The sequence below is a fragment of the Pinus tabuliformis genome, chromosome J (assembly GCF_031772625.1).
Source record: "Pinus tabuliformis cultivar Carrire ecotype Pingquan chromosome J, CPIR1, whole genome shotgun sequence".
Lineage (NCBI taxonomy): Eukaryota > Viridiplantae > Streptophyta > Pinopsida > Pinales > Pinaceae > Pinus > Pinus tabuliformis.
The window spans coordinates 902343254-902355437 of record NC_142295.1 but is presented as its reverse complement, the minus strand read 5'-3'; the positions used below and the strand labels follow the sequence as shown (position 1 = coordinate 902355437).

At 35.1% G+C, this 12184-nt stretch overlaps 1 protein-coding gene across 1 annotated transcript; it reads left to right on the top strand.

The window, feature by feature from the left end:
• The first annotated feature begins 8236 nt into the window (after positions 1–8236).
• LOC149229625 (cytochrome P450 720B2-like) lies at positions 8237–9199 on the top strand. Its single transcript, XM_089378689.1, has 2 exons — positions 8237–8580; positions 8707–9199. The coding sequence occupies exons 1-2, from the start codon at positions 8363–8365 to the stop codon at positions 8804–8806; spliced, it is 318 nt and encodes a 105-aa protein (XP_089234815.1). The 5' UTR covers positions 8237–8362; the 3' UTR covers positions 8807–9199.
• The last annotated feature ends 2985 nt before the right edge of the window (positions 9200–12184 follow it).

Below are 12184 nucleotides of genomic sequence, written 5' to 3'. Positions count from 1 at the left end.
TGAGAATCATTTTTAACAAAAGCTTAATGAAATTTTATAATAAGAAACAAAAACTATGGCCCAATTGGAAGATAAGCATAGATTTATTGTCCTTGTGTTGGTTGTAATATAGATCAGAAGCTTCAGATGAGTTGGTTAATTAGTGGTAAAGTATTGCAATACAACTTTCGGTGTTGAAACCGAAAACCTTGTACGAGGCTAGCAATAAACATCATCAAGACAAATGGTAGCATAAACAAGACTTGCAAAATAAATTGAAGAAAAATTTGAAAGGAGAAAAGGAAAAGGGGGTTTAGATCATTCTTAAAATATGATTAGAAAGTAAACAAAACAATGTAAAAGGAAGAAAATAACATAAACAAATGAACAAGAAGCAGTGGAAGGGCATTATTTGAAGGTTGTTGTACACAAGGGGAAACCTATCAGAATGAAGGACCACAAAGAAGGCACAACCAGCCTCAAACTATTGCAAATATGGCAAACTGCACCCTCATTCTAATTTGATATATGAGGTCAATAATTACTCAAAACTTTACAAATTGATAATATGCTTTCCTGATTTAAGAAAAAGGCATGGCCTCTCTTATATATGTAGACAAGATGCAAATAAGAGTTGTAGTTGAAATGAATGTTTACATGACTAGAAACTTCAACCGTAAGTGACATGAGGAAAAAATTTGTTATGGTGGCAAAGTTGTGATCAAGAGTGCTTCAGGGGGTCTCAAGTTGGAGCCTTGGTCAAATTAAATACCATGCTTGGTTTGGCCAATGATAACTCCTTGATAGCCAAAGATCCATTTCTGGAGAAGTGCATCCTTACAGAAAACAACAAAACAACAAAACAATATTTTAAGTAGTCAAACCAAACAACAACCACTGATAATTTTGAAGACATACAACAAAATGATTCTGTATATTTGATTTTTCAAGGATACTAACATACATGTTGATAATTGCATGTAATAAAGCATAAATATTTTTGCCTTGTATGAAAGCATAATTTACAAATATTCTAATGTCTAAATGCATGCAATAATTTTACAAGTTGTTGCATCTATGCCAAAAGGTAGTTATGTTGCTCGTAAAAGGAGAAGTGGCAGGAAAGTGACAAGGGGTGCACAGCTACGATGCACATCGTTTGATGAGGACAGGACAACTGATGTTAATGTCAACAATGCCCCAAGGACCATTGTTGAGGATGACCATGTGACGGCAGCTGATGTTAACACACCATCAGCCATAGAACCACCGTCAACAACAGTCCGAGGGGCAAGTTCAACTAAAAAGATCAATGCTATAAGAGGATGGACAAAAGAACAAATGTTAGTTGAAATTAACGACATAGATTTTAATGGATACTCAGTTTGGGCATCTGGAAAAAAACATGGTATTCCTCCCTCATCAATACATTATTGGATAAATGGACTGACTCATACAAAATGTAAAGGCCTCTTACAGTTATGACTGAGGAGGAGGAGGCTGAGGTGGTTGAGTGGTGTAAAGAGATGGCCCAATTGGGACATGGGCTAGAGTTGATACAACTCAAATCCACAGTTGCTCAAATCTGTCAAGGGAGGCCAAACCCATTCAAAGATGGGTTTCCTGGTAAATCATGGTGGTTTGGGTTTAAAAAAAGGCATCCAGAACTTGTATTGCGTACTGCTGAGGGCCTTAACAAAGACAAAGCATTAAATTTGCACCTTGTAGTTGTGCAAAAGTTCTATGACACACTTTCTAGTGCTTACGATAAACATTCTTATGGAGCAGACCATATATGGAACTATGATGAAACAGGTTTACAGGCAGGGAGGAATTGTGGCATGCGGGTAATTGCCAAGAGAGGGAGCCGAAATGTGCCAAAGATTTTTCCTAAGAGTAGGGAGTGGATAACTATTTTATGTTGTGTCAATGCAATTGGTACTTCAATCCCAGGATTTTATCTATTCAAAGGTAAAAATCAACTGAAAAACTATATACAGAACTGTGAACCAGGTGCATGCATGGCTGCACATCCCCATGCATGGATGACTAAAGAACTATTTTTAAGTTGGCTTTTTCACTTTGCTGCATCAGTACCAGGTGGTGTCTCGCCTAATAACAGACACCTATTGATATTAGATGGCCATGGGAGCCACATGGCTGTACAAACAATTGAGGAAGCAAACAATTTAGGCATCGACCTGTTGAAATTTCCCACTCATACCACTCACAGACTACAACCCCTTGATGTTAGTGCGTTTGGCCCTTTCAAGAACTATTTCAGGTCGAAGAGCGCTGCATGGATGGTAGAGAGTCCAGGGGTTGAGGTGAAAAGGTTCGAGCTAGCAGAGCTTGCAAATAAAGCTTTTAAAAGGGCTTTGACACCATCAAATATCAAGGCTAGCTTTAGGAGGACAGGAATCTGGCCACTAAACTATGATGCTCTTGTGCATGATACTGGTTGTAGCCAAGCATTTCATGTGGATGGTTAGGAAGAAGGGAATGCCCAAACAAGTGTTGAAGTGCAAGAAGTAGATGACCAAGATGATGTTGTTGTAGCTGGTAATATGATTTCCCTCTCTCAAGGACACTTATATGATGAAGATGATGAAACTCTATGTCAAACACAATATAACCATGAACAAATTTGCAGTAACATGGAGATCATTCCACCAACTCAAGAACATGAAACTCCTCTTGCTGATATTGTTAATGACATTGTTGAACATGCAGTTGACAATGACCAATTGAAATTGTTAATGACATTGGAAAACGTATTGGTATCTGGGGTCTTCTAGGGTTGACCTAGAGATGCGTTGGGTTTAGACATAGCCGTAGAAGTTTTAGCCGAATTATTACCCTATAGGGTTTATTTTTTTTTAGCTACTCTACCCTTTCTCGGCTCGATTGATTGAAAGTATTCCTCATATTTTTTCTCTTTTATCTTTTTCTCTTATGCTACTATGAATGGACAATCGCTGAAGAAATGGACATATTCATGGCATCAACAAAATTTGAACAACACATGTTCATAATTCAAAAGCTAGCTCCAAATTGTGTTATTATATTTAAAGTCAATTGATTTTAGCAAGGGCTATGAAATGTTCACATGGGCACAGATCTGGGTGTAGCGTGCATGTCTCCTTCTCTTTGTAATAGTCAAGATATTCATAAATTTTCCTATAAAATTACCAATTTTTTTTAAAATATCGAGTTTCTAGAAGTCTTTGGGAAATGAAAAGAAACACACCCATACTAGGCCCGTGCATGTTTTCCGAATTATAACATTCTTCTCATAAAAAAATGAATATTGTTCATGAAATAGGGCCTATTATCAAATACCCTTTTCCAATCTGTTAGATCTATGAAAAGCACTATAAGAAAACCTTATTCTCTTAACCTAAGCTTGATTGGCCCATTGGGGTTCCATTTTGTTTGGATCGATTGAATAGTTTCTTGTTCTTTCAATCAGATACCCATGATTTTACAAATGAGGACATGGTATTTCATGAATTGTCAAGTCTTTTCCAAACAGTTGTTTGGAATCACAATTTTTTTATTTTGGGTGGTTTTTGGCAAGAAACACACTGAGTTTCTTGCTTGCCACAAAGCCCCTGTCATAGGTGACTCTTCATTTTCCTTTCCTCCAGTGGTTGAGTTAGAAGCTCCTATCGTTCCATTATTTTATTTTCCTTTCCTCCAGTGGCTGAGCTATAAGCTCATCTCGTTCCATTATTTGATTCATTAATTGTATGGCGCTAGAAGGAAAACTGTCACGCCCCTATCTTGGTGGTAGCCTTTCAACCACTCATAGGAGGTTCGGCACCACCACCCGATTTCTTTTCAACAATACTTTCAAGTGTGGACTGCACCTAACATTCCATACTTTGTTTATTTTTCACTTTCTAAGTATTAACATTCATAACACAGTACAAACATTCAATTAAACATCTTTCATCATCATTATCATTTTAGACATATGCACAACAGATACAATATTTAACAGGAGGGGCAACTCCCTAAATATGAGTCTGCCTGCAATAATAATGATAATTCTTCAAAATATACAATTACAGTCCTTGGAGAAGAACCCCAACTTCTTTCTTGCAAAATCTGCCAAAATACACAACTTCAGCCTACACCATGTAGCCTACCCGAATCTTCATTCAGGAGTGCCCACCCTCACCGGGTTGAATCACCCAACTCGTCGAGCAGAGGTACCCACCCCCGGGCTGCCCTCCACACCGCTCGTCATGGCAACTGGTCTACCGCCCATCATGTTGAGCAAACTCGCCTATTCAGTCAAGCCTTTCCACGGCGTGTCGCCCGCCCGATGCTTACTCGCTACTCAACCCTTCATTCAATGCTCGCCCGCACTTCGTGTGCCCTCGCCTTGCTCTATCACAACACTCGTTCGCACTATCGTGTGCCTATCTAGTTACAGTCCACTCACCCATAGTTCTAACCATATACTCGCCTACCGGCCTGTCACCACCAGACCACAGACCACTCATTCATCCCAACTCATCAGCGTACATTGCACCCTCTCGTGGGTCGCCCGCCTTACCCGACTCACTGGTTTGCCCATCATGCAGCGCACCCTTCATCGGTCGCCTGCTCAACCTACGGCTCACTCAGCCAAACTCTGCGTTTCTATTCGTCCCGTCTTGGTGCTTCGATCAGACCACCGCCTGCACCTCGCCTTGCCTTATGCGCCCAACTCTCTAGCTCGCCCTTCACCCTTGGCTTCCACTTGTTGAACTTATGATGATCAAACTTGATTTCTTTCTTCATCCAAATGTCCACCAATATATATGCTTCGTCATGGATGGTTCAGGTCGACTTGTCAATTTGGCTAACTCACCCACATCTCATGTCAGTTCACCCACCCTTCATGTCGGCTCACCTACACTGTCGCCCCGCCAGATCCACATGCCCAACTTTGCATGATATAAGTTCGCCTTTGCAAAGTTGCCATACTTAGCCAAATTCTCAACTTTCAGATTTTCGACTCCTTCGTTGGCTTGTTGCGTTCGTGCCTCGAGCGACTTTAACTGACCGCCCCAGCTCGTCGCTTTCCTCCAACTCGTCCAATCGTCGCAACGAAACGTCGCAACCAATGCACCCGCTTGCCAACTCGTTGCACCCACTGACTTGTCGCTCACCCGGCTCATCATGTTTAACCGAGAGCGCTCACCCAACTCATTGCACATCACATCCGCAACTCGTGGGCTTGACAAGAACCCTCCCCCTATCGTGGGGTCGCTCATGAAGTGACTAGAACGGAGGATGATGACATCTCACATGGTTCTGCGACTTAGACTTGGCAAAAATTACTGCAACCACCTGCCAACTTCTACAAACTACTATAACTTCTGCAAACTACTCTAACTTCTACAAAGCACAAAACACTAGCAAAATAGAATAATGTTATTTTGTTTCCAAGACCTTAATACAATGCATAATATTAATTTAATTTTAAAATATAAAATAAATCAAAATTTGGAAAAAAAATTCCCTTTATAAACAAAGAAATAAAATTAATATATATATATATATATATATATATATATATATATATATATATATATATATATATATTATTATAAAAAGAATCATATGAATTACATAACAATCATAAATTATATTGATATATATTTGAAAAAATTAAACTATTTTTGAAATTGGATTTTCAAATAAATAAAATAAATATAAAATAAAAAATAAAAAATTTATTTTAAACATCTTACTTAAAATTGAAAATGAGACTTTACAATATATTTATTTAGTTTTTCCTAATAAATTACTCAAAATTAAGAAAGGAGATTTCTAATTACTTGTTACTCAAAACAAGAAAGGAGATTTCTAGTTACTTGTTACTCAAAACAAGAAAGGAGATTTCTAGTCTACTTGTGTCCCTTTTAGGATAAGAAATAACATAATTCCAACACATAATGGAGGTTTTGATTTAAACAGATTCTCCTAAGGACCCCACTCAACCTACTTTTGCTTTAGGATAAGAAATGACATCATTCCACACATAATGGAGGTTCTGACTTGAATGGACTCTCCTAAGGACCTCACTCAACCTACTTTCGCTCAAAAATGGTGGAAAAATCACATAAGAATAAGGTGAACAAGACTTTAAATAAACAAGGATTGAGGAAAATATGGTGGACAAGGAGGAGAAGGAAGAGAAAGAGGTGAAAGAAACAACACCAAAATAGAAGCCAAGCTTGAAGTGAAGGAACAAAACAGTGGAAGAAGAGAGAAATGATGTAGAAGAAAAATTGTCCAAAAAAATTGAGAAAAAAGAAGTACAGATAGAGGCAAAAAGATTGAAGAAGAAAAAATTGCAAATGAAGCTACTCAAGCTAAGGAGAGAAAGCATGAGAATGAGCAAGATAAAGAAAATGCTCTGAATAAAAAAATAAAAATGAAGTGAAGAAAAAGATAAACAAAAAGAGAAGTTGGAAACATGTTTGAAACAAAGGTGATAAAGCTAGTTATATAATAATTAAGAAAAAATATCTAAATTTACCATGGTCCTTTCTTTTTTTTAACTAATATGGATCTACTACTTCATGATATGGATCTACTCCTTCATGTAACTAGACAAAAAAAAATTTGAACGCAAATATATTTGTAATATTTTGATACTTAAACGAAGGAATTCAAATATTTATGTCATCAATTTTATAGTATAATAAACTTAGATATTTATATTGTGAATTTTATAGTAAAATATATTCATATGTTTAAAGGGAAGGAAGTAGACTGAATTTTATATTATTAAATATTATTTTATATCAAATTAGTTATAATAAATAATAAAAAGATTTAAATTATATATATAGTTTAGTTTAATTAAATAATTGAGTGATGAAACTATTTATTTATTTAAAATTGTAATTTAATAGCAAGAAATCATAATCTTGCTTGAAATTATATTTTCAAATTCCTAAAAAAATTATTTCATCAATTAAATTATAATGCAACATTAATAATATTTATATATAATTTTCTTCTATGATTTTATGCTTGTGTGAGTCATGATATAATATTTATATTTTCCTGAAAAGTCACATAGACCCTTTGTTCTCTATATGATTTCTCCCAAAAATATAAACAATATAATTTTCTTATTAAAAATCCACACACTTTTTATACATTAATATTTATATATTAATATATTTTAAAAGTAATATGTATTTATATAAAACGACATAAAAATATATTCATAAAATATAAATTTGTAATAATAATAAATATTACAAATAAATTATTTTAAATTAAATATCAAATATTATTATTTATATATATATATATATATATATATATATATATATATATATATATATAATTTAAATTTGTATTACTTCAAAATATCAAAATATAATTACGAATTGTCTATGTTATTTCTTAGATTATTATAACTGGTTTCAATTTCCTATAAAAGAAATAAAAAAGAGAAAATCATACTAAGACCAACATTTACTATAAAGAAAAATGTCTATCAACTATAAAACCGTAAAGAGAAATGTGTTGAGTACATAGTATGCGCTCTTTCCGCTCACGAGGTACGTTAGTTCCAATTTTTTCACAATTTCGGTTTTCACACTTTTTCAAAAAAATAAAAATAAAAATAAATAAGTAAATAAATCTGAGGTGGGGAAGTGATGGACTGAAAGTGACTCACTTCTCTTTCTTCCCAGATTTTAAAAGATAAGTTTTTGTGACAGTTTTTGTGTCAAGTTCTCTCACTTCTCTCTTCTCTTTCTTCCCATATTCTAAAGATAAGTTGCTGTGACATTTTTTCTGTCAAGTTCTTTAATCTCTCACTTCTGATGACACGTTGCTATTTTATATGGACAAGGAATGAAGAGGGAAAAACTGAAAATAGATAGTTATATATTATATAGCATGAACAATAGATTTATCTAGATTTAAACCGAATATAACACCACAAAAAACTATAAATAATAGAATTAAATATAACGACGCCTCAATATAAATATAATATAACACAAAAACTATAAACAATAGGATTAAATATAATCACAACTAACCCCATTTAACATGTGCTCAATTTAACATGTGCAACATGTACTTATCAAACTGGCAAGGTGCATGTGTACTGGTTATGAATTATCCGGCGGACACAACAAAAAAGAGAATCCAATGAAAGCAGCGGGGCATCGGAAGTGGACAAAAAGAGAATCCAATGAAAGCAGCGGGGCATCGGAAGTGGACAAAAAGAGAATCCAATGAAAGCAGCGGGGCATCGGAAGTGGACAAAAAGAGAATCCAATGAAAGCCAGGGATAATCGAGTCGTAGCATTGGGGATAGTTGCGCTCCGAGGAAAGCATTGAATTGGGGAAAATGGCGGAGACTAGTGTTACGTATTCATGGCTGGTGGGCTTCGTCTGTTTCGTTCTGGCGATGATTCTGCTTCAGCTCTACAGAATAGTGGACAGTCGAGGCTACAATTTGCCTCCCGGTTCCAGAGGGTGGCCATTGATTGGAGAATCCTCGGGCTTCAAGCGAGCGATTAATTCGGGTTCACAACCACGCCGATTCATTCAAGATCGAGAGCTAAGGTACTGTTTTAATTTTAACGTTCAACATCTAGAGCTGAGGTACTGTCTTAATTTTAACATTGGAGCGTATTTTATCAAATATCAAATACAAGATGTGAATTATATATGTGAAGGCGAATTACGCAGGTATGGCGAGATATTCAGATCAAATTTGTTCGGAAGATCTCGAATGATTGTGTCTGTGGATCCAATATTCAACAAACATATTTTGCAATTCAAAATATAAGTTAGATAGATACATCTAATATAAGTTAGATAGATACACCTGATAAAAACCAAAGTTTCGTAGCCACGTTGAAAATAGATCTCCTCTCCACAGCACTACACTAAAGATTTGAGATGCCGAAATTTGTCTATTGTCCATAAATTTTCCTTGGCATATGATGGGTGCATATAATTCAATATCAAAGTTCCTGCATTCAATTTGAAAGCTACGGTGGCCTCGAACTTACCGTGAATAGACTATGGAATAAACGAGAATTGCTGAAAAATTTTCAAATTAGTGGTGCGCTGTTCAGAATACGGACGCGATGATAGGAGCCCTCGAAATTTTTACAAACTGGTAAATTTTTCTTTCAATCCAAAATATAAGTTAGATAGATACATCTAATAGTACTAATCGATGAAGTTGTTGAATAATTTAATAAGGCAAAGGTTTTTTCAATGTCTTTTTGAAAATTTCATTTTCAAAACGTATTGGACAGCCAGGTTTTAATGTACAACGTAAAAATCGATGAAGTTGTTGAATAATTTAATAAGGCAAAGGTTTTTTCAATGTCTTTTGTGAAAATTTCATTTTCAAAACGTATTGGACAGCCAGGTTTTAATGTACAACGTAAAAATGGATTGGACTTTCAATTCAAAGTAACAAGTTAGATAGATCAATGTATTGGTACAATTAGGTAAAAATTTCTTTCAATTCAAAATATTGGTAAGAGCATTAACTCTCATTCTCGTCGGCTAGATGCAGTTAATTGACTTTCAATTCAAAATATTGCTGAGAGGATTAATACCCACTCTCATTTTTGTCTATGGCGTGTCATACTCACTTTCAGGTCAATTTACTTAGTTGAGTTATATTTTTCACAACATTAATCTCTCAATCTCATTTTTGTCTATTGGGTGTCATACTCAGTTTAACTTAGTTTAGTTGAGTTGTAGTTGAGTATTATTTCGTTGATTTATTGTTATTGTTTCCTTCTTTCTTATGTAATTTATTTAGATGTTACTCAATGATGAAAAGAGTTAGAGCTAGTTCATTCCATTTCTAGTTTCATGTTTTCAACCTTTGCAATCTTTATCATGGTATCGGAGCGCCAAATTGCATAAAACTCCTTGAGAGCATTTGAAAACATAGAGAATAAGGAGAACTAAGAACCAAGCCAAAGCCAAGGTGAGATGGAACCATCACTATGTGAGAAGTCATGTGTTTTTGGCTTAAAAAATTGTGAGGAGCCATAGGGGACACCAGCTGTTGTGTGCCCTCCCTTCCAAGTCATCAAAGTGCATGCATTCATTCACATGGACCGTACAGTAAGTGTCATACATGGAAGGTAAGGTGTCGCCAACCTTTTGGCATTGCTCACGATCATTTTCGAGGTTGTTTAGGGTTTGTTCTTCCTCAAACATAGGAGGTGGTATTATGCCCTCGCTTATGTTGCTCACGTCTCATGTGTGGGCGTTATGCTCCCTCGAATCCCATGATAGAAGCCTTCATTTCCTTGCCTCTTATGGTTGTCATTTTCTTCGTGTGAGGTTGTTTCGATGAGATTGTGGGGGCTTTGCCATTTACGGGGTTGTTGCCATTTATCCCTTAGCGGATTATTGTAAGTTGCCTGTGGTGCACCAAATCGTGGTAAATTTGTCCCTGCACAGACTTATTGCAAGTTTCATTATGTCGAATGGTTGATATGGAGGTTTCATGCCTGAGTCCTATTTCATGAATGTAACCCTTCAAATTTTGAATTGTTTTTACATGGACTTCTCTTAGGTTTTCTTAGAGTGTACCACCACTGTCTTTTTTTAGTTATAGCAGTTTGTTGTAAGTAAGATTTGTTCAAGTCTTCATCACTGTTGCAATGATGTGTAGGCGTGGCTCACAATTTCTGTGTTTTTTAACACATTCTTTCTTGCTAGAAATTGTAGTATGGGTGTTATGGCTTTGTTTTTTTTGGTTTTGTGGAGGTAAATTGATGTTATGGCTCTAATTTTAGGGTTTATGGCTCTAATTTTGGTTTTGGTTTCGTGGAGGGTAAATTATTGTTATGGATTTGTTATGGCTATTATGGCTCTGATTTTAGGGTTATAACTCTCATTTTAGAGTTATCTATGATGGGTTATGGCTCTGATTTTAAGGTTGAACAAAAAATTTATTAAATATTACTTAATTTGACTTGAGAATAATGTGTTCAAGCACGGAAAAAGCTAACCTTGCCTAATGTACATGGATACCCTTGCCTAATTTTTAAAATTCGACTCAATTGTGTGAATTTCAAATCTTTAGGGTTAGGGTTTTATATGGGGTTGGGGTTTCTAAAGCACTAATTGGGAAGGTCTCTATGTGATTCTTATTTTATTCTACAACCTCACAATTTTTGTGTTTTCTAACACTTTATATCCTACTACCCTACTGGTAATTCACATCACATATTTTACAAGGAGATTTAAACCTTTGCAATACAGTAAAACAATCACATGTTATAAGAATTTTGGCATTGCTTGTAGAATTTTAAAATTTAAAGACATGTGATATGAACTCCATTTCGCATTATTAAAAATCTTTTCATATTGGAAATACAATAGATCATCTCCCATGATTTAAAAACTTTAATTCTTGCAATATAGTTGCTATTGTCCTCCATCCAAATTTGTTTACATTACAGAGAGCCTGAATGATGATATTATACTTTTGATCTTTGTCCAAACTTTGCATCGCAAAGAGCTTGGGCAATGGTATTACAATTCATTTGCACTCACACCATGGGTATCTTATTTAGAGGTTGTTGTTTGGTCATTTATGGGTATAAACTATAATAATTTTTGTTTTATTCATTATAATTTTGAAGTATTCATATTTATAAAATATTTCAAAATCTACAATAGAAATAGGAATTTCAAATAGGGAGTCATAACATTAAAGACAAGATCAAAACCTTGCCTTTCCAATACTTATATGCATCTAAAATTCTATGCTACCATCTTTACAAAGGTCTTCAATAAGGGTATTGTGTGTGATAGTATCCACAAGTTTTCCCATATACAATGGTGTTCTTATGAACCATAAGTTACCATCATGATGAAGTTGTTAACTTTAAATAGTTGTAATGTAGATGCAACTACTTTAGTTTATGGCATATGCCATTCCAAAACTTATATACATCTTGAATTGTACTCTACCATCTTTACAAAGCCCATGAAGAAGGGTATTTTGTGTGACATTATTAAGTCCATGGCTTTTACCATATTCCATGGTGTTCTTATGCACCACATGTTACTACCATCACGACGAAGTTGTTAACTTTAGAGAGGTGTAACGTAGATAAAATTTCTTCACTTTATGGCATAGACCATTGAAACATAAGGGTAGGATGAGACATCTATCATA